The sequence below is a fragment of the Papio anubis genome, chromosome 16 (genome assembly GCF_008728515.1).
Source record: "Papio anubis isolate 15944 chromosome 16, Panubis1.0, whole genome shotgun sequence".
NCBI lineage: Eukaryota > Metazoa > Chordata > Mammalia > Primates > Cercopithecidae > Papio > Papio anubis.
Window position 1 is genome coordinate 88,990,056 of NC_044991.1, and position 23,162 is coordinate 89,013,217.

The following is a 23,162-nucleotide window of genomic DNA, read 5'->3' on the forward strand; positions in this document are numbered from 1 at the left end:
CAGGCAGCTCAGAACCCCCAACAGGCTGCAAAGGCGAGGGCCTGCGATCTGTTTTCCTGGAAACATCTCTGGGCTTGATATCACAGAAGGAGAAAGCGGAAGCCCTTCGCTGAAGAATTGCATCCTGCTGGAAGAACTTGATCCAGAAGATTTTAAAAGCATCTTTAAAATGCTGGGACAGGAAGCAAGGGAGGCTTGATGAGTGGCAGGGCACAGCCCATGGCACCCCTTCCCATTCTGAAAGGATATCCCACCGGCTATGTGTGGGGGAGTGTGTGTGTGTGCATGAGTATTATGTTCTGTGTGTGTGTATCCGTGCGTATGTATATTTGTGTTTGTGTATGTTTGTATGTGTATTGACTGTGTGTGTGTGGTGTGTGTGTATGGGTGCACTGTGCATGTGTGTGCATGTATGTGTGTTGAGTGTGTGTGTATGTGTATTGTGTGTTATGTGTGCATGTGTTTGTATGTGTGTATTTGTGTTTATGTGTGTGTGTGTACTTGTGTACGTGTATCGTGTGTGTGCATATGTGCGTGTGTGTGGCGTTTGTGTGTGTGTATGTTTGTGTATTGAGTGTATGTTGTGTGTTGTGTGTGTGTACTGTGTATGCATGTCTGTGTTTGTCATGTGTACATGTTGGTGTGTTTGTGTGCATAGTGTCTGTGTGTATTGTGTATTTGCGTGTTGTGTGTTTATGTATGTGTATTTAGTGTGTTTGTGCTGTGTGTACATGTATGTGTATAGTATATTTATGTGTTGTGTGTGCATGTGTGTGCATGTATGTGTGTTGTGTGTAAGCATGTGTGTTTGTGTGTATTGTGTTTGTGTACATGTGTTGTGTGCGTATGTATGTGTACATGTATGTGTGTGTGTGTGTATGGGTGTATTGTGTGCTTGTGTGGTGTGTATGTGTGTAGTGTGTGTGTGTGACTCACTGACTCACTCTGACCCTGACTTTCTCCAAGGCCTTCCTTGCCCAGTGCCCCGAGGGGTTTCCCAGACCTTTCTCTCCCCCCGGCAGTCCTTATCCTGATGTACAACAACTTGAGGGGGTGTCACTCGTGGGAAAAGCCCTAATTCTGAGAGTGTCCGTGTTCGTCTGTGAGCTGACGAGAGAGACCTTCCCGACCGTGCACGTGCTCGGGGACAGCTCTGGCTGGCAGGAGGCCCTGGTGCAGGGGCCTTCCGGATGGGTGGGTCTCTCCCTCCTCCAGAATCTGGGTGTAACTCTCTCCCCGGCTTCCGCCCTTGAAAGCTTAGGGACTCCACCTCCAAGGTGTCTGCGATTCAAAACCACACAGGGTGACTTTTCTCCAGTTTCAAGTTCATTTGAAATCAGGCAAATCCTCCTCCCTGGGGGAGACTCTGCCAGAACTTTCCGTGTCATCCGGCCATTTCTGAGGACAAGAACCAGCCTTCGAAGCAGAAGGCCCTGGGTGAACGCTATCGCGGAGCCCGTAGTTATTTTAATGTAGACATCACTTTAAACTAACCTTTCACCATCTGTTCTGTCCTCTAATGACAAATGCGGAAGCGCGTGGGTCTCCGCGGCATCCTAAGGCGATCGGCGCGGCGGAGGCCCGTCTGTGCTCTCTCTTCACGGCCCATCGTGGGCTTCTGCGGTGTCTTTCTCATTTGCCAGACACAAATCAAGGGGAAAACTGCTCTCCCCTGATCTGGTGGATTCACTCGCACAGTATTTCTTCTTAATATGGTAAATTGTGGGAGAATTCAGAGCATTTTGAGAGCCGATGCTCAGAGCCCCTAGATACACACCACACCACCCGCAGCCGCTCGCTGCCCGCCGTATTTCAGAGGCCGCCAAATGGGCCTGGAGAATAAGCAAATGTGGCCTGATGGCCAAAACATAATGAGTCTTCCTTGAAAAAAAAATTATCTTTAAATAGATGGTGGATTTTTTTCTCCTCATTAAATTTCCCTGTGGAAGAGGGATTGGTTCGTCCAAGCTAGCAGTAGTACACAGTGAATCTGTAATCCATCCTTCCGACTGCTGCAGGCCCCAACCCTCGCGCCTACAATCCATCCTTGCCTCCCCGTCCCTTGCCTCCAGAAGACCGGACCTGGCTCCATGTGTTCTCCTCAGCCCAGTGCCACTCAGCCACTCGAGGGCCTACTGTGTGCTCCAAGTGCCCTTCTCCTAACCCAAAGCCAAAGCAGCGTCCATACCCATCAGCCCTCGGAGAAGCGCTGGGCTCCAGGACGGCAGGACTGGTGGGCTCCGTACTCCACCTCAGCTGCCTGCTGTCCTGGGAATGTGTTCTCTTAACCTTTCTCCCACCCCAAGGGACAAGTCGTTGGAGGGGACAGGAAGGGGGGTTCCTCCCCTCTATCTAGACGTTGCCCCATATACCCTGGTGACCAAACTTGGTGAAAACTCTCCATGGGTGGAGAAGTGATGGGCCTTGCCCATGGAAGGCCTGCAGGAACACCGTTGCTGGTGGCCTTGGGCAGTAGAGGGAGGGGTGATTAAGGCTTCGACGGAGGCTTTTCCCGTCGACCGCTGAGGGGCCCAGACCCGGCCTTCCCTCAGTCGCTGTCTCAGAAGCCCTGCTTGGTGTGTGCAGCTCAGGGCAGAGCCCGGAAAGGGCCCTACCTGATCATGGGAAAGTAAGGAGGTGCATTGCGGGGGCGGAACAAAGATGCTCCTCATGGACTGTGGGTGTGTGCACATGTGCACAGGAGTGTGTGTATGTGTGCACGCACATGTGCACAGGAGTGTGTGTGAGTGTGTGCGCATGCACGCACGCACCACGGGCCTGCAGGCCTCCTCTCCTGGCGGTGTCTCCCAGCACGTGAGCAGCCCCCCATTGGCACTGACCCCCATGGCGCCTTTATGATGGAAACAGCATCTCCCTCTTCCTATACGGAAAACAGCTTCTTTGCTATTACAACACGAGACAGTCTCGGGGTGGCCGGTGTGCCGGGCACCGCGCTTCTGCACATAGGAACAGCTCTGGTGTGCAAATGCTAAATGCTGGTTTAAGAAAGATGTTCTCCATCAGGCTGAATTCTCTACAAATTGGAGTTTTTCCAGGGGATGACTTGCTTTCTTTGATACGAATTAAGCTGGAAGGGATACTCTATCAAACATGCTTTGAGCCTCTCCGAAGGCTCGCCTATGATTGTCATCGTGCTGCAGAGATGAGATGCCTGGTGAGAAGCCAGCCCTCTGTCTCTGAGATAAGTGCTACTCAGGCACAATGAAGCAGGCTTGGAAGTCGCTGCTGCATCTGCTCGCTGGCATCTGCTGGGTGTGACACCGAGGCCACACGTGGGGTGGTTGCAGTGGTCACACTGTGTCATCAGAATTCAGAATGCATCTGCACTTCAAGGTCTGCAAGCTTCGTAAAACCGAGGGGGCTGCTTTTTCTCCCTCGTTCTCTGCTCTGGAAAAGTTTTCAGAAATTCCAGGGCAAGCTGACCTGTCTTGAGCTCTTTTAAGAGGAATTTTCTGAAGTCATACGGTATCTCCAGGTGTGTGTTCTCTGCTAGTCAAGTTTAAAATTGTATATTTTCTCAAAAACTAATCAATTTCATAACAATTTTCACCTGTGCTTGCATAACATATAGCAAAGAAAATGCTTTAAAAAAAAAAATCTTATCTTTTTTCTCTGACGTTTATCAAAGACACAGCAGTTTCCTGAGGACTTTTCACCTAACTACAGCTCTGGAATCTATCGTTGTCCGGATTTTTCTGTTTTCAGATTCTTTCTGTGTCATATTTATTGATGACTTTGGTGTCTGCTGCTTCCTGCTTTCTTGTTCCTTTCCTTGTGGGGTTGAGCGTTTGGTTCATTGGCTGTAATTCCATTTTGATTATGAAAATATTCAAGGTTATGGGTTTGCAGGCACTCAATCTCTGGGTTTCACTGTATCACAGTCACGTAGTTATATTATTATTAAACAAAAGAAATATTTTTAAAAGCCTCTAAAAATAACTTTGGTTCCTGTTGACCCAATGGTTATTTTGCAGTGTCATTCAGGTTTCTAAAAGGTCTTTTTTCAGTTTTATTATTAACTTTTAATTGCATCATTTCAGTTGAAGGTCCTAGTCAGGCCGAATGCGGCAGCTCACACCTGTAATCCCAGCGCTTTGGGAGGCCCAGGTGGGAGGATCGCTTAAAGCCAGAAGTTCGAGACCAGCCTGGGGAAACATAGTGAGACCTTGTCTGTACAAAAGAATTTCAGAATTTAGCCGGGCGTGGTTGCCGGCACCTGTAGTCCCAGCTGCTCCGGGCTGAGGTGGGAGGATGGCTTGGGCACAGGAGGTCAAGGCTGCAGTGAGCTATGATTGCCCCACTGCACTCCAGCCTGGGTGACAGTGTAAGACCTGTCTCTAAAAAAAAAAAGTCCTGTTCCATTTTGTTTTGAGGGTATTTTGGGGGGTTTTCACTGCGGCCCACTGTATTATGAAATGTGATGGTCCTGTGGACTTTGAGAAAAAAAGTCGTGTGGTCTAAAGACATGCTCAAAGTTGAATGCAAATCCATTCACTCCACCTTCTCAATTTCACCTTTCAAATCCCCGTGGCCTCTCGCACTTCCCTGAGGGACCCCCAGGCTCTGGGAAGCGCCACTCACCTGTGGTGGGCTGGTGACCACCAAGTCCCCCTCCCCATTACGGGAGGTTTCGCCTCAATGGAGCGAAAGACGTGCATCTTGTTTTTAATGCTACCAGGGTCCTTTCTGTTTCTCCAAAACTTGTGTGAATCTCACTCTCTGCTCAAAAACAAAATGAAGCCTTTGCCTAACCCTTCCCCATCCCAAGTAAAACTCAGAGTTTCGTGTCTGCCTGTGTCGTTCCATTTCCTCCCCCAGTTAGCGGCCTTTTCTAGCTTCCTTTGGACTTGGGACCCAGATAACCATCATTAAATTGTTTTCTAAACAATTAGAAAGGCTAGGGCACACATGCATTGGGTCCTAGTCTTTTCTCTCACTGTGGAGGTTGCTCATTTTCTTGCCTTTGTCTCATCCCGGGTTTGACGTCAGAACATGAGGCCATTTTACACCATCATTTCCATTGTTTTCACCTGTGCTGCGGATGTCTGCCAGGCGTCCCGAGTTCTCGGTGTGTTTGCTGAACTTGGAATATTAGACCTGCACTTCCCTGTTACTGACGGGCCCTGGGCCTGCCGTCGGCAGCTCTCAGTAAAACCCTGACCGTCGATCGTCCTTCCAGTTCCCAAAGTGGACGAAAGATCAGCTGTGGTCCCCGTCGTACCTCAAAATGGTCGAGCTCGAGGAACTCATGGGAGGGGATGAACGTCAGAGGTAGGGCCCCGGGCCTCACCTCACCACAGGCTGACCTCTTCTCGCTGTGCTCCTGCCTTTCAGATCCGGTCCGACAAAGACAATGACATCCCCATCCGATACAGCGTCACAGGAGTGGGCGCCGACCAGCCCCCCATGGAGGTCTTCAGCATTGACTCCATGTCCGGCCGGATGTACGTCACGCGGCCCATGGACCGAGAGGAGCACGCCTCTTACCACGTGAGTGTCCACACCCAGGTGGGAACCGGGCCCTGGGGTGGCGATCTCAGCCCCACCAGGCCTTGGCAGGTGCCCCCAGCTGGGCCATGCCTGTCCTAATGCTACAGGTAGCGCGCCAACTTTGACCTGGAGCAGAATCCTGGGAAGCTGGGGAAAGTCTAGGTTGCTGGGCACTGTCCCCCGTCTCTCCAGGGTGGGCCCAGGGCAGACCTGGGAAACTGCATTTCACACACTCCCCAGGATGCAAGTCAGGCCTGGGCCCACACTGGGAGAACCACTGGTCTAGAAGGCCTCCATCCAGCTGGTCTGCTTTGGACGGCTCTGCGGGGCAGGGAGTCAGGGAGCTGCAATGCTCCCTCGGGGCCCCTCATGCTGCCCTTGGCCCCTTTCTCTGAAGCACGGCCCATTGTCCCTCCCACCCTCTCCAGGCTGGGACATGCGTCCTGCAGGCTTTTCATTTCCTCCGACGTCTCTCGTGGCAGCAAGAGCCTCTGAAAGGAGAACCGCGCTGGTTCCCTGTCGCGGGCTGTGCACGGAAAGAGGTGGGGCTGCGGCCTCAGCTTCCGGGGGGCGGGCCTTCTCCTCCTGGGCCGAACTGACCCTGACTGAGAGGAGGGGGCCTGGGCCGCGGTGAAAGCAGCGGCAGGTGCACATCCCTCCACCTCAGGGTCCAGGGCTGTCCATCGTGTGTAGGTGAAGGCTGCACCAGCAGCGCAGAACAGGCTGGAGCTAGATCGCGAGGGTCACACCCAGACCTGCCCCTGGCCAGGTGTGAGCTCTTGGGCAAATGATGTCGCCTCTCCTGGCCTCAGTCCCTGTTCCTCCTCATGGGCTTGTTCTGAGGACTCCAGGGTTAACCCGGGTGAGGCGTTCAGCACAAGCCCGTGCTGTCAGGGCCGTGTGCTCCTCCGTAGTAACTGGGGAACAACCATGGAAGACTCAGCCCTGCCTGGCAGTGTCACCTTGCTCAGCTCTACCTTCGCTGGGCTTCAGCCAGTGGCACCGAACAGGGCCCAACCCTGCAGCTTCTCACGTCTGCAGCTATTTGTTTTGGGGTTCGTTCTTTCCATCTCACACTAGAAGGAGGCTGCACAGGGGCAGGGAATCCTCCGGCTTGTCCATGGCAGATCTCAGGGCCAAGAACAGAGCCTGGTCTTCGGGGGACTCACTAAGCATTCAGAGAAGGGAGGGTGTTGATGGGAGAAGGTCGGTTTTGCTGTTTGGCCACAGGGGCCTCCCTGACAGCCCCTGAGGCACCGTCTGAAGCAGGGGAGGAGCTGGATGGATCCTGGGGAGCCCACTTGGGAGGTGGCTGCCCTAACCCCCATCTGCACTGGGGCCTTATCAGTCCCTCACGGCTGCCTCCTGGGAAGGCTCACACCTTGGCTGGGTGCTGGGGAGACCTGTTTGACAGTGCCTGGGCCTCGTGTGCTGGGCCCTCCAGGAGTGGCCGGGGCAGAACCACAGAACCAACCAGAGACTCCAGCTGATGCCCACAGACTGTGCAGCAAGAGACAGGCCCTCAGCATGGCCGCTGGCTCCCACAACGGGCTTTGGGCTGCCGTCAACACGCGTCTACAACAGGCTCAGGAATCGGAACTCAACAGCCCTTACTGCCAAGAAATAGCTACAGACCAAGGACTTAGGGAGAGACACAGATGCATGCACACAGAGATAGAGATACAGAGACAGAGAGGGAGACAGAGACACAGAGAGAGACATAGGAGACAGAGAAGAGAGACACAGAAAATACAGAGACGGAGACATAGAGACAGGAATAGAGAGACTGACCGTGAGAGACAGAGTCAGAGACAGAGCCAAGTCTCTGTCTCTGACAAAAAAAAAAAAAAAAAAAAAAGAGCCAGTCCTTCAGCTCTGTGAATTCCTGACACGTTTCTGTCTTGTTTTTTTTTTTTTTTTTTTTTTTGAGACAGAGTCTCGCTCTGCCGCCCAGGCTGGAGTGCAGTGGCGCGATCTCAGCTCACTGCAAGCTCCGCCTCCTGGGTTTACGCCATTCTCCTGCCTCAGCCTCCCGAGTAGCTGGGACTACAGGCGCCCGCCACCTCGCCCGGCTAGTTTTTTTTTTTTTTTGTATTTTTTAGTAGAGACGGGGTTTCACCGTGTTAGCCAGGATGGTCTCGATCTCCTGACCTCGTGATCCGCCCGTCTCGGCCTCCCAAAGTGCTGGGATTACAGGCTTGAGCCACCGCGCCCGGCCTCTGTCTTGTTTTTTTAACCAAGGCAGACTCAGAGCTGGGTCAGCCCACTTCTCCCTGGTGTGGCATCGCAGATGCAGCCTGTGGGTGCTGGCTGGGGCATCTGAGGGGCACCAGGAGTGCTGTAGGGCTGCCAGGTGCCTGTTGCAGGAGGACTCAGGGCCCAGCGCTTGCTGAATGCACAGTGATTCCTGGGTGACCTGCACCAGCAGGAGGCCTCCTCCTTCCATTTCATCTTATAATTCCTCCTGGAAATCTGGAGCTCAGAGCTGGCCCTCCCTGCAGCATCCCCGATGAGCTGTTTCTCCTCTGTGGATTCTCACCAGAGGCAGCCTTGGCATTTCCACCGACTCCCCAGAAAAGGTTTCAGGGCTCAGCTACCTCTGCACACAGCACGGCTAGGGGGCAGGGACCTCCAGGGCCACCGCTGGACAGTGCCCCCTCCATGCACCTTGAAGCCTGAGGCAGAGCCTGCAACCCAGCCTGGGAGCTCTGCCCACAGCAGGGGTCCAGGTGTGCAGGGCCAGAGGTTGGAATGGGCACTGCAGGGATCTGGGTCACCCACCCCTCTGTGATTCATTCCCAAGGCCCTCCTCTCATGCACAGGTAGAAATTTTCAACCCACCATGTGCAGAGACAGTGGCTGGCACTGGGGAGGAATCCAGCGCCCCCACCATCTCCTGCCATGCCATGCAAACACACTGTGTAAACATGTGGTGCAAACACACTGTGTAAACATGTGGTGCAAACACGCTGTGTAAACATGTGGTGCAAACACGCTGTGTAAACATGTGGTGCAAACATGCTGTGTTAGCCCTTTCGTATTGCTGTAAAGAAATACCTGAGGCTGCGTAATATAGAGAGAAAAGAGGTTTATTTGACTCACGGTTCTGCAGGCTGTACAGGAAGTGTGGCCCTGGCATCTGCTTCTGGGGAGGCCTCAGGAAGCTTCCACTCATGGGAGAAAGCGAAGGGGAGCAGACGTCCCACATGGCAGGAGTAAGAGAGAGAGAGGAACGGAGGTGCCAAGCTCTTTAAACAACGAGCCGTGGAGTGCACTCAGAGCAGGAACTCATACATTACCACAAGGGCAGCACCGAGCCGTTGACAAGGGATCCACCCCCATGACCCAAACACCTCCCACCAGGCCCACCTCCAACACTGGAGGGCACATTTCAGCATGAGATCTGGAGGGGACAGAACATCCAAACCACGTCACACATCTCCATTCATCTGTTTATTCTTTCTGCCTGATGCATATGCAGAGCCTTGCTCAGCACCAGGCTCTACCCAGGAAAGGCGTGGTGCCTCTGTAGATGGTCCTGCAGCAAACCCCCAGAAAGATGGGGGTCACAGGCTGGTGGGGACCAGGAACCTGGGTCCCACACCTGCAGGGGAAGCTGAGGTGCCCCCGAAGACTCCTGTCCCTCACCACGGATGCCCTGAGGCCCCCCGCACTCCCCACCTGAGCTGGCCGTGGAGGAAGATGAAGGAGCCCAGGCCGGGGTTGGGGGGAGCTGCTGGGGAAAAGTCAGACCCACCTGCCCCAGCCACCCTCGTGGCTTGTCACTGTGCAGACACTTTTGCACACACGTTCCCTTCCCTTCTTTTGTTTTTCTTTTGTTTTTTTGAGACAGGGTCTCGCTCTGTCACTCAGGCTGGAATGCAGTGGCACAATCTCAGCTCACTGCAGCTTCAACCTCCCAGGCTCAAGCAATCCTCCCACCTCAGCCTCCCAAGTAGCTGGGATTTTTTTATTTTTTTATTTTTGAGACAGAGTCTCACTTCGTCAGCCAGGCTGGAGTGCAGTGGTACTATCTCGGCTCACTGCAACCTCCACCTCACAGGTTCAAGCGATTCTCCTGCCTCCGCCTCCCAGGTAGCTGGAACTACAGGCACCTGCCACCACGCCCAGCTAATTTTTCTGTATTTTTAGTAGAGACGGGGTTTTGCCATGTTAGCCAGGCTGGTCTCCAACTATGCCTCCCAAAGTGCTGGGATTGCAGGCGTGAGCCACCGGCCCATGTTCCTGTCTGTTTCCTGCCTCAGCCCTGAGGCTTCATAGTTTTCTCCCCACTTTGAAGATGAGAAATGCAGTCATCCCACATTGCCAGCGTCTCTCAGTGCCTCCTGCACACCAGGTTCTAGGAGCAAGCTCGTGGAGATCATCAGTTTTTATCATCCTCATTTCCCATTTTCAAGGTGAGGAATGGTGAGCCCTGAGATCTGGCCAGGCTCCAGCCTCCTCACCCTTGTAGGGACGGCAGAGTCAGCAGGAGATGCAGGGCCCAGACTGGAGAAGAAACTGCATCATCTGCCAAATTCTGGAATGAAGCCCTCGAGCTCCACGTGTAGCTAATCTCTCTGTCTTACCAAGATGGAGGCCTTGGGGATGCCCGGCCTTCCTGCCCTTCCCTGGAGAAGGAAGCCCCTCCCTGCAGGCATCGCAGTCCTCATCAGACTCCACTGTGAATCCAACTCTGGATTTCCACCTTGTAGGATGCTCACCAGGGTCTTTGAGGGCAGCTGTGCCAGCCAGCAGGGGCGTGTTAGTTCTCTGCACTGTGTAACACATCAGCACAAACTTAGTGGCTGAAACCACGCCCTATGAGTTCACCGTGCTATAGGTCAGAAGTCAAGATGGGCTTGGCTTGTGTTTCTGCTCAGGGTCTCACCAGGCCAAAATCAAAGCGCCAGCCAGCCTGGGCACTCCCCCAGCCCTGGGGAGGACCTGCTTCCAGGCTCACTGGGGCTGCAGCAGGTCCAGATCCTTGTGGTTGCAGGACTGAGGTCTCCATGTCCTTGCCGGCTGTTCAGGGGGCCACAGCCACCCCCTGAAGGGCACCTGCATCCCCGGCACGTGTCCCCTCCACTGTCAGCCAGTGAGGTGCATAGGATGCCCGCATGCCCCTCTCTCCTGCCTGCAGCTGGGGAACGCTCAGCTTTCGAAGGCCCGTGTGGTTGGATGGCGCCTACCCAGCCCTGTCTTAAGGTCAAAAACGTAGCCCAGTGGGGAGGGAACACATCTATCTTCACATCTGGGACCAGGGCCTGACATCCTTGGGGCCATCTTAGAGTTCTTCCTGCCTCCCCAGTGTCCTTGGATCCTGTTCCATTTTCCACCCAGCTCTGTGGGCTGAGGGTGGGGAGGACGCATCCCCAGCCTGAGTATGCTGAAGACTGTGACACATGTCACCCTAAAACCAGCCTGTAAACATTCAAACACACAACACGCATGAGTGCTCACTGCTGGCTTTGCAGGGCGATGCTCCAGAAGATTCCTTGAAGGATTCCATCGGTTGGACACACTAGCTCACCCAGCGACATGCTGTCATCTTCCGAAAGCTTTCTCAGCTTCCTGAGCCTCAGTTTCCTCCTCTGTAAGATAGGGACCAAGACAATGCCAATCTCACAGATTCTGATGGAAACTGGAGTTAGCGTGTATCAGGTTCTTATAGCACTGCCTGGCCCTGAGCAAACACACCGTGCGTGTTGGCTGCCGATGTCACCGATGAAGAAAGTCTCCAACACCTGCACCCCTCCGCCACTTCCAAGGGCCCCCATGGACTCTTCCCCGTTCCATACTCCTTGGAGGGAACCTGCACCCACAATTAAGATACGAAGAAGAGGCCAGGCGCGGTGGCTCATGCCTGTAATCCCAGCACTTTGGGAGGCTGAGGCGGGCGGATCACGAGGTCAGAAGATCGAGACCATCCTGGCTAACACGGTGAAACCCCATCTCTACTAAAAATACAAAAAAAATAGCCGGGCGAGGTGGCGGGCGCCTGCAGTTCTAGCTACTCAGGAGGCTGAGGCAGGAGAATGGCGAGAGCCCGGGAGGCGGAGCTTGCAGTGAGCCGAGATTGCACCACTGCACTCCAGCCTGGGCGACAGAGTGAGACTCTGTCTCAAAAAAAAAGATACAAAGAAGAGAGAACAGCCAAGAGGCGGGAGAATTAGATCCCACATACATCTGGACATTCATCTGTCAACAGCCACATTTCCCCCAAGCGGCTTCCCAGCCCGAGGCCAGACCATACCCACATATTAATATTTTCTAATCTTGTCTCCCAGAACGAGGATAGAAAAATGTCCTATTCAAAATGTTGGAGGAAATGCGCTGTGCCTGACACTTGGATTTGCAAGTTACAGAATGCTCGGAGGATTCCTCCACCCATGTTTGCCTGTTTCCTCCACTGCCACGGCGAGATCACCTCTCTCAGGCCCGCCCTGGGTGTGCCCAGCCTGAGAGATGGGCAGGGGAGATTTCCAACAGGAGCGTGGGACAAGGAGGACACAGGCCACGGGCAGAGGCCGTATTTCCTTGTTATCTGCACTCGCGCTGCTCCTGCTGCTCCAGATAGCACCTGGAACTGCTTTAGTTGGGAAATAATAACTTTAATTTTAGCTCAGAATTACTTTTTTCCCGAGGCCTTGTGACCTTTGGGCGTGTGGGAAGCGTGTCCTACAGCAGGACGGAGCTGCAAATGGCTCGGGGATGGAGGAGTCTGCCCGTGACGGGGTGGGGGCAGCCGGATACGACAACCACACACCACTTCAGGCTGTTTAAACAGGATACGTAAAGCTGACTCAGCGTGCGTGTGGTCACATCTCGCGTGGCAGTCTGCAGTTCCTCCAGGAGTCAGGCCTAGTTTGTCTCCTTACTACAGGACAGATTGCCTCTTTGGGTAAAGCCAGCCTCTAGATCTTCCTTAAACATGCCACGTAGCGGGTAAAATTCCACTCTGGATTGTTGGAACCCAACCAAAACACTGGTGCGGGCATGGACACAGTTAGCTCCCGGGTTTCCCTGGGGCAGGCGTGGAATGCAGGGTCCACCCCGTTCCCCCGAGGTCGTGGGAGTGGGAGCGGCCATGTGAGGCAGGCCACCAAGGGGATGATGTGGAGACCCGTCCGGCATGGGGCTCCTCTCCCAGCCACCCTGGGCTTGATGACGTTTTGCTGCAAATACCTTGAGTGAGGTGTGTTGTGTCCAACTTCAAGCGTGATGTGGGGTTTTGGTAGAAAGATGTGAGCTGAGGACACCTCTGGGTGACCGTCCAGCTCTGGGTGGAGAGGCCTCAGACATACCCTTTCCATTCTCCGGCAACCCCTCAGCAGCCCCCTTGCCTGCGGCAGTGCCCAGCCTCTCCGTGTCCTCTGCCTTAGCCTGTTCTTGAGGTCTCAGCTCAAGCAGCCCTTCCTCTGAGAGGCCTCCCTGGCGGCCACCACACCCACTGATGGCTTCTTCTCTCCCTGGTGTCCATTGTCCGTCGGTTGGAAGCTCCAGGGCAGCCACACTGCCTTCAGTGCACAGTAATCTAGGGTCCAGCCCAGCACCTGGCATTGCAGGCCCTTGATGGGCATCTGCAGAACAAACGAATGAAAGAACAAATCCAGAACTTAAGGGGTGACTCTGAGAAGCTCCTGCAGAACCTTCCAGCCCAGGTTCAGCTCTTCCCTTTTCACCTTGAAGGCGGTTCCTGTGACATTCCTGGGAGCTCCACACTGGCCTCCCAGCCCCGCCTCTGCATGGATCCCCCCACCACCCATGTTCCCCTGCTATGTCCAAGAGCTGACAGGGCATGCAGATGCAGAGGAGCCTGGAACTTGTCCAGGCTGAACTCTCAGTGGACACCCAAATGGACCCAATTCCCAGCTCCAGCTCTGACCTCTCTGCACACCCTGGCCTGTCTCCTCCCCATCTCTCCTGGGGACTAACCCCACAGTAGTGGGAGTTAAGCCCCCTACCCAGTTAGGCACAAATGCCTTTTCTGTTGCCACTTTGGGTGGACATGACCCCATCCAAGGGACACCTGTCTTGCTCCAGACATCTGATCAGAACAGTCGGTGGCTCACAGAACAGTCGGACAGGCGTGGGAGGTCCTGGGTGGGCCTGACCATGGGGTGTGGGGAGTTATGCTGGCTTCCAGCTCTGCGCGTTGCTCCACTCTGCACTCTCCCGACCCCGTTTCTGTGGAGGAGAGAGCTGAGGCTCGGAGAATTGCACCACGTGCCCAAAGCCCCCCGGTCCCTATAGCTAACCTGCCTCTGCCATCAGCCTCCCACCTCAGCACCACAGGTCCCGGGCCGCTCTCAGCTGAGTGGGGGTGCCCACCCGCCACCGGGCCCTGATGTGTCTGTGCTGCTTTCCAGCTCCGAGCCCACGCTGTGGACATGAACGGCAACAAGGTGGAGAACCCCATCGACCTGTACATCTACGTCATCGACATGAATGACAACCGCCCCGAGTTCATCAACCAGGTCTACAACGGCTCCGTGGACGAGGGCTCCAAGCCAGGTGAGGCCTTTAGCGTTTGCTTGCTGGAGACCCTGTGGGCTCTGCGGGCACAGCACAGGCCCCGAGGGCTGGGGAGGGCTGCTCAGCCCCCGCCACCAGGATGGTGCCACGGGACTTGGGTGCAAACACAGGCGTGCAGCAGGCGTCCACCAAAGCCCCTGCTCTCAAAGGCTTCAGGGTCAAGGGAGGTGCAGAGCACAGGGGAGAAGCGATTGCAGCCACAGCAGGGCCGACAGGCTGGGAAGGAAACCCGGGAACTGGGAGTCCTGGGACAGTGGTGGGCCCGGGCAAGCCCCTCTGTGGAGCTGGCGTGTGGGCTAGGAGTTGAAGCCTGAGGTGGAGCAGCTCCCAGAGTGGGGCTGGGGTGGGCTCCTGGGCAGGCGGAGAGGCTAGGGGAGCAAGGTACACATGCCAGGGCCCTGGGGAGGCAATGAGGTGAGAGGACTGAGGCCACTGGAGACCTCCCGGCTACACGTAAGATTTGGTTCCAGTCAAAACGGGAAGCGAGAGAGGCCCAGACTCCCCCCGCAGAGGTGATCCCATGTGACTGAGGCCATCTGTTCCCCTCAGAGCTGACCTAAGAGCCTGTCCCCCGACACTTCACTCTGGCACAGGTGGCAGTGCCCGCTTTTTCATGTGTGGGACCCCAGCTGAGTGCGTCATGTCTTGCATCTCTGCCCTCTGTGACTGCCAAGAAGTGGGAGACCCCCACCAGCAGTGAGGAGGCTTAGGCCCTCAGTAATCGAGGGTCCAGCCCAGGACCTGGCATTGCAGGCCCTTGATGGGCATCTGCAGAACAAATGAATGAGTGAAAAACAAATCCAGAACTTAAGGGGTGACTCTGAGAAGCTCCTGCAGAACCTTCCAGCCTCAGGGCACACACGGGTTGGAACCTGGGTGTCCACATCCCCGCAGGGCTGGCACAGCCTCCACCTGCTCATCCAGATGCCGCAGGTGGCCCAGGTCTGTGGGTTAACAAACCCCAGGGGCCTTCTGTGGGGGGGGAGCAGCCTCCCCACTGTGGCTGCCTCCTGCGTGGGGAGTGGAGAGGGGTCCTCTTCGGGACAAACCTTTGCCTGGCTTGGGTTGGGTGGGGGGAGGGGAGATCACTGAGGAGACCTCTGCTGGGGTTGCCCCTAAAGTACAGGACAGCAAGTAAATGTGAAGTTCAGAGAGACAGCAAAGCACTCTGAAGTGTGGCCCAAGCACCATGTAGGGCGGACTTGCACCAAGAGAGTAATCCTTGCTGATATGAACTGCGAGTTCAATGGGTGTCCTGTATTTTCATCAGCAGCCGCACCCCTGGCCAGTGCCCGGCAAGTGACGGCTTCCGGCTCTGCCAGAAGCTGGAAGCCGGGCAATGGGAGTGGGGCTGTTTCTGCATTGAAATCCGGAGCACATGGAGCCCAGAGCCAGGGCCAGCTCCCAGGGGCACGACACACCCTTGCAGGCCCCCAGGGAGGGGTGAGCAGCATCCCGGCTCTGGGACAGGAAGGCAGGCCTTTATCACGCCTGCTCGCAGAGGTGGCTGCATGGTCCTACTTCCAGGGCTGCAGGTGAACAGGGCACTGTATGCTCGGTCCGCCTCAGGGGCTGTGCAGAACAGGGTGAATTGCACGCCTGGTCCACCCCAGGGCTGCAGTGTGAACAGGGTGAATTGCACGCCGGTCCGCCCCAGGGCTGCAGTGTGAACAGGGTGAATTGCACACTTGGTCCGCCCCAGGGCTGCAGTGTGAACAGGGTGAATTGCGTGCTCAGTCCACCCCAGGGCTGCAGTGTGTGACCATAGGTGAATTGCGCCATGAACCAGCCCCAGGGCTGCAGTGTGACCAGGGTGAATTGCGCGCTTGGTCCGCCCCAGGGCTGCAGTGTGAACAGGGTGAATTGCGCGCTTGGTCCCCCAGGGCTGCAGTGTGAACAGGGTGAATTATGCTGCTTGGGCCCCCTCCCCAGGGCTGCGGTGTGAACAGGGTGAATTGCACACTTGGTCCGCCCCAGGGCTGCAGTGTGAACAGGGTGAATTGCACACTTGGTCCTACCAGGGCTGCATGCAGTGTGAACAGGGTGAATTATGACTTGTCCTACCAGGCTTGTGTGTGAACAGGTGAATTTTGGCGCACTTTGTCCGGGCCTCCAGGGCTGCAGTGCAGACCAGGGTGAATATGCGCTGCTATTGGTCCTGCCCCCAGGGCTGCAACAGTGTGAATGGTGAATTGGCGCTGCTGGTCTCTCAGGGCTGCGTGTGTGTGAACAGGTGAATTATGCCATTGGTCTCTAGGCTATGACATATGTGAACAGGGTGAATTAAGGCTATTCAATTCCCCAGGGCTGCAGTGTGAACAGGGGTGACCAAGGTTGATTGGTTGTCTTTCAGGATTATGAGATACGGGTGTGTCCAGTGTCACCAAAGGGACTGAATGTGACATTATCTCACTGGAACCATGGGCAGCTGGTCCTCAGCCATCCCTTGAGGGGCAGGCAGTGGGTGAGCAGATCAGCTCCAGGCAGCCAAAGAAAACGGATGAGGACATGGGAGCCCCTTGCGAGGGTGCGGATGTGGAGGAGTGGGCAGCAGGCCAGGCACGCTCCTCACACAGACACCACTGGCCTCTCTCCTGGAGACCCAGGATGCTATTTAAAGGCGCCTGGATTTTCCTGTCCTTTCTATCACAAATCAAACCTCCCATGTCTTACTTTTAAAAAAATCAATAGCGAAAGTCTTTCCAAAAGCACAACTGGCTTTGCTCATTAAGATAACTGAGCAAATTGTGGAGCCGTGGCCTCAGAAGTCCATGTCAGCCCTTCTTCCCACCACTCCTGAGCTTTTCCAGGACTGTGTTGAGTGAAATGTCCACGGACTCTCAGAGCCCCTGGGGGATCGGGAGTCTGTTTCTGGTCCCAGAATAAGCTGTCTTTGTGCAAAGGCCAGGACGGAGCTGGAGGTGATGCTGTCAAGTCCACCTCGGTCACCCCGGGCAAGGGCGGGGAGAGATGGAGTCCACACAAAGCATGGCTTGCTTCTCTCAGTGGCGGTCTTTCCAGGACTTGGAAATCATCTCTACAATTTCTTCTCTTCCATCAGTAAATTACAATAATGGAAGGGTTCTACACAGTGCCTTTGTGGGATAAGGAAAAACTACCGCCAGAAATTAGTCATTATTCTCTGGAAGGACAGGCTAATGAAGGGTTTCAGATGCGCGTTCTAATGGAAAACAAATGGAAAGATGGGTTAAATATTGACTCAGCTCCAGAGGAACTTGGAAGGCTTGGGGAGTTCGTCTGGGGACATGAGCTCGCCAGTACAGGCCTGGGATCCATGAGGGTCCTGTGTGCCCCCCACACTCCTCTCCAGACCCCTGGGATCCACAAGAGTCCTGTGTGCATCTCACACTCTTCCCCAGCCCCCTAGAATCCACAAGGGTTCTGTGTGCACCCCATACTCTTCCCCAGGCCCCTGGAATCCACAAGGATCCTTCATGTACCCCACATTCTTCCCCAGCTCCCCCGGGATCCACAAGGGTCCTGTGTGCACCCCACACTCTTTCCCAGCCCCCCGACTTCATGAAATCCCCTGGGGCACTGCTGACCTGCTCTGCTGGGTTCAGAGGGTGTGGCAGGTGCCACGGCAGGCCCTTTTGTGGTTGGGGTACAGAGTGAGATGCCTTGTTAGTCAACAGGATGCAGAGCCCATCCCAGGGGCTCCCAGAGCAAGGGGACCGTAACTGGGAAGTGCAGGCGGGGCTGGCAGTGCCAGGTGTGGCAGCGCCCCTGGCTGAGATGTGTTTCCAGAGTCTCCCTGCCGGTTTTCATCCCCACCCTCCTTTCTCCTCCGAGAGATCCTCTCTGCTGCAGCCTCCATGGCCTTGGAGGCCGAAAGCTTGTTCCTCAGCAGCTGGACAGCCCCGAGGTGAGGAGAGCGCGTCTTTACCAAGAGTCCCCGCGAAAGTCCCAGGGCAGGTTCTCGCGGGTCTCACTGCCCTGCCCCTGCGTCCGTACGCCTCCCCGGGGCAGAGGGTGGCAGCCTGTGGCACACAGCCAGGGGACACCCTCCATCTCCATGCGTTCCGGGCTGTCTGGGATTGTGGGCGGCACGTGTGCGTTCGCCATCGAGTAAGACGGGCCTCCAGGAAGTGGGCATTCCCACCGAGGCCATCAGCCTGGGCTGCAAAGTGACCCTAAGCCTGCTGAGTTCCGAAGGCGGGAGAAGGCCCTGCTGAGTGATCCACAGACCTGTACCACAGACGTTTTCCATGAGGAAATCAATGTTTGTTTATTTCAAGTTCCCCAGAAAATGGAACCAAAATCAGCATTCCCTCCAACGAAAAAACAAGGTCTACCTGAAATGACGGGAGGGCCGAGGATTTTTGCCCAGTTTCCAGCGGGACCTGAGGCCTACAGAGGTGACTGGGGGCCCCCATGGGCAGGAGGCTGGGGTCTGGCTTCCCAGCCCTCACTCTGTCCACCCAGCCTTCGCCACTTTCGTCTGCTGTGTTGGGCTTCCTGATGGGATTTCACTGGAAGAAATGTCTTCTCAAAAAATATTTTTATTTTGAGATAATTGTAGAGTCACGTGCAGTTGTAGGAATAAGACAGACGGATCCTGTGAGCCTTTCAGCCAGCCTCCCGCCAGGGCGATATCTTGCAGAACCACAGTGCAGGGGATTGTAGGCTTGACCCGTGCAAGCCACAGCCCCTACTCACATCCCACCAGACTGACCTGCATTCATTTGGGTAAATATAGAGTGTCTGTGTGCATCTGTCTGGCTGTGTGTCTCTCTGTGTCTATTGTCTCTAAGTCTGTGTGTGTGTCTCTGCGTCTGTGTGTGTGTCTGTGTCTATGTGTCCCTGTATGTATATCTGTGTCTGTGTATCTCTGTGTCTGTGTGTGTGTCTATGTGTCTGTCTGTGTGTGTGTGTGTGTGTGTCTGTGTCTGTGTGTGTCTCTGTTTCCATGTGTGTGTCTCTGTCTCTGTGTGTGTGTGTGTCTGTGTGTCCGCATGTGTCTGTCTGTGTCTGTGTGTGTGTCTCTGTGTCTGTGTGTGTATCTATGTGTCTGTGTGTGTGTCTCTGTGTCTGTGTGTCTGTGTCTCTGTGTCTGCATGTGTGCTGTGTCTGCATCTGTGTGTCTGTGTCTGTGTCTGTGTGTGTGTCTGTGTCTGTGTGTCTCTGTGTCTGTGTCTGTCTGTCTGCATGTGTGTCTGTGTCTGTGTGTGTGTGTCTGTGTCTATGTGTATCTCTGTGTGTGTGTCTCTGTTTCTGTGTGTCTGTGTGTCTATGTGTGTTTCTGTGTGTATGTCTGTGTCTGCATGTGTGTCTGTCTGTGTGCCTCCCATCAGCCCTAACCTGTGGCAACCGTGACTCTCTTTTCATCTCTGTAGTTTTGTCATTCCGAGGATACTATAGAAATGGAATCACAGCTGTGTGTTCCCTTTCGGGACTGGCTGTTTTCCTGCAGCATCGTTCTCTGGATATACAGCCAGTTCGTATCCATAGCTCGTTCCTTTCTATGGTGTAGAATTCTGTGGCCTGGGTATACCGCAGCTTGTGAGCCATCCCGGATTGATGAACGCTGGGCGGTTTCCACTCCGGGCCGTGATTAACTGAGCTGCTCTGAGCACCTGTTCCTGCACGGGGTCTCGTGTGAGCATGTGTTTCCATTTCTCTAGAATGAATGCCCGAGAATGCAACTGTGGGGTCATCTCGGGAGCGGGCGTTTGTTTTGTAGGGAACTTCCATGTTCTCTGCCAGAGGGGCTGTCCCGTCGCACCCTCATCCCACCCTCCCGAGAGACCCAGACTCTCGGCATCCTCACCAGCATGTGTTGTCATCACTTTCAGCATTAGCCATTCCGAGAGGTGCGTGGTGGCACCTCGTGGTTTCAATGTGTTTTCCCTCTGACGAATGGTGCCGAGTGTGTCTTCCTGTGTCTGTTGGCATCTGTGTGTCCTCTTCAGGGAAACGTCTCTTCATGGCTTTCATCCATTTCCTACTATGCTCTTCTTTTACTGTTGAGTTTTCAGAATTCTTTGCATATTCTAGATACAAGTCCTTTGTCGGATATGTGGTTTGCAAATATTTCTCCCACTCAGTAACTTGTCTTCCCTCTTCCTCCCAGGGTCTCTGCGAGTGAAAGTGTTTAATTTGAAGGAAGTCCAATTTATCCTCCATGCTTCCTCCCATGGAGCAGGCTTCGGTGTCAGCTCTGAGAGCTCTTCATCAAGCCCTAGGTTCTGAAAGGGCTCTCCTCTGGGTTTTCTAAAAGTTGTTTAGGTTTGTAGTTTACATTAGGTCCACGATTCATTGTGAGTTAATTTTTATATAACATGCGAGATGTAGATCGAGGTGCATTTTTTGCTCCTCTCCGTATTTTCCATGACTGCCCCAGTGCCATGCATTGAAAGGCATCCTCCCTCCAGTGAATTTTGCTTTGACATCTTTGTAGGGCATCCGTTGGGTACATTTGTGTGGGTCTGGTCCTAGGTTCTGTGTGTCTCCTGCCAATGCCACAGGATGACCGTAGCCTCGCAGCCAGCTTCACTGCCGGGTGGAGGGATGGCTTCGTGGACGGTGTGAGGTGGTCACGCCCTGGCCTTCACCTGCGTCCCTCTGTCAGGGTGGGAACGTGCACACGGCACTGCCTGTACTCAGCCCCCTCCTCGGCAGGCAGGGGTTCTGCCACGCTGTCCACGGCAGTGCCACGTGACCATAGCATGGCCCTGGTGTGGCACTGGGCAAGCTCCTTCCCGCTGCCTCACACATCTTCAGTAAAAGAACAAGGACAGTGCGCACCTCGTGGATGGGGAAGGTCAGGGGTGGGCGTCCGTGTGGCTCCCAGCTGCGACGCTGTCATTGACAGTGTCCTTATTATCCGCAGCTGCAACTCCTTCCTATTAACAGCAACTTAATAATACATTCTGGCTCAAAGCACCAGTTCATTTTCCTGACTCCACCAAGGTAATTTTGTCAACTCAAACCTCTCAATAAATACAAGACAACTTTGAAAACCGCCTGTGTTCCAGCTTCCTTAGAGCACTGAGGTCCGCGGGGTCCTTGCCCGGTCACCCTGCTGGTCTGCCTGGCAGGCCCGGTCTTCCCTGAGGGCTGAACTACACCTCAGATACTCATATTTCTGAATTATCACAAATTCCAAATCAGCCATGTCTGAACAACGCAGTTTTCTGGCCTGGGATGGGCCAACCATGGCCATGCCTGAGGTCTGGCTGCCAGACGTTGGCCTGCCAGGAGGATTTGGGGGCAGGTGATTTATGAAGGACCCGCCTGCTCCCAGGAGATGTCTAGGAGGGAGGAGGAGGTGCAGGACACCCTGACAAGCAGAAACAACACCTCAGAAGGGCCCCAGTGCAAGGCAAGGCTGCTGGGTTCTGTGCACGGCCCCAGCAGGTTCTCGGGAGGGGAGGAGGAGTCACTGAAAACGATAGTGACTACTAAAGGGGTCTGTCCGGGTGGCATCCAGGCCCCTGCAGGGTTGGCTACAAGCCAAAGCTGGTTTCCCCCTCCCGTCTAGAGAAATGGCCCACAGGCTGCATTTCCCAAGGGCTCCTCCTGCAGGATCCTGGCATTTCTAGCTGCAGGAGGGATCCTGGCATTTCTAACTGCAGGAGGACTCTGAGACCTGTGGAGACCTGTGCTGAGAAAGAGCCACCCTTGCCCCAGGGCAGAGAAGAGCCTGGGGGACCCTCTGGGCTCTCTGCCTGCCGATCAACATGCAGCCCTCCGGGTGCCTTTGGGTCTAAAAAGGTGTGTTCTGTTCCTTTGAACTGGACCTTTTGAGAAGAGCAAGCAACAGATGAAAAATAGCTGCGGCCGCACCCTGACCTGAAGCTCACAGGCCCGCACCTGCCTCAGCTGTCCACTCTGCCTAGGCCCAAGAACCGCACTGGACGTGGGCTCCACTGGTCTCCACCGATGATCCCTGCTTCTCTGCACCCAGGGGCGGGGCCAGCAATGAGGCCTGGTGAGGTTCCACGTGGGAAGGACACGCCTTCCGCTGAAGATGCGATCGTGCTGTCATCCCAGAAACGCGGCCGATGGCATTCGTCCACTCTGCCAGGTGCCGGGCACCACTCTTAAGTTCTCCATAGGAATCAGCTCACCAAATACCACAACAGCCCCAGGAAATGGCGAGTTTTATTTCCCCCGCATGCAACAGGAGGAAGTGAAGGCACCGTCTGTAACAGGAAAGACCCACAGCAGCCAGCAGGGAAAGGCAAGACTTAGAGGCCGACGGACTGGCTCCTGAACGCCCCGCTAACCGCTCCGCAAACCGCCCCCTTCCCCGCCTGCGTGTCGGCAATGCCTTTGGCTGAAAGTCACCGAAAACACAACCGCAGCAGCTTGAACCAGCGGGGGCTGGGGTGAGACCTCAAGGCGTTGGGCCGAGGCCTGCGTGGTGGTCACCCCGCTTCTCAGTTCTCACCACGTGGTCACGAGGTGGCTGTGGTGCCCCCAAGCATCACGCACACCATCAGGCAGGAGGGAGGAGGGGGCAGTGTGTAGCATGGGCTGTTTCCTGCAGGAAGAAGTCCCGGGCGGCTGTGTTGTTCCGTGGATGAGGTGGGCATCTTAGCTGGGTGCTGCGGAGGGCACCGGGTGGGAACGCATGAACCCCACCCTCCAGTAGCCCACTGTCCAGTTGAGAAACCCAGAGAGACATCCCCTTCTCAAGGTGCAGGCCTCACACCTGGGGCAAGGCAGGGAAGCAAACGTCCCAGGCCACTGTGAACGGGAAGCGCCTTTCCCTGCCCCTGGGCCCTGGCAAAGGCTGCGCCCTCAGCCCGGGGAGCTGTCCCCCACCCTCTGCGCCAGCTCCTTTCCTCCTGCAGCTCACAGACACTTCTGCACAGGTGTCTTGCCCTGGCCTCTCCCCCAGGCAGCCCCCTCCATGCCCTGGGCGACTCCCTTGACTCCTGGCGAGTCACTCAGGTGGCTGTTGGTCTCCACCACCGGGTTCCAGTTCTGAGCAGACACCCCATCTCCTCCTTCACCCTTGCCGTGGAGGCTGTAGGGAGAGCCCAGCCTCAGCCTGACCCTGGGGGCAGCTCGCAAGCCTCGATGACACCTCAGACGTGTCCCTGCGCTAGCTCCTAGTGCTCTCAAGGTGGACTCGTTCTGCA

General features: G+C 55.2%; 1 protein-coding gene across 1 annotated transcript in view; it reads left to right on the forward strand.

The window, feature by feature from the left end:
* Window positions 1–23,162, forward strand: part of CDH4 (cadherin 4) — a 669,406-nt gene that overhangs the window by 572,617 nt on the left and 73,627 nt on the right. Inside the window, exons 5-6 of the mRNA XM_021920848.2 lie at window positions 5,356–5,511; window positions 13,884–14,028. Of these exons, the coding sequence (XP_021776540.1) occupies window positions 5,356–5,511; window positions 13,884–14,028 (301 nt within the window). The remainder of the gene's footprint in view (window positions 1–5,355; window positions 5,512–13,883; window positions 14,029–23,162) is intronic.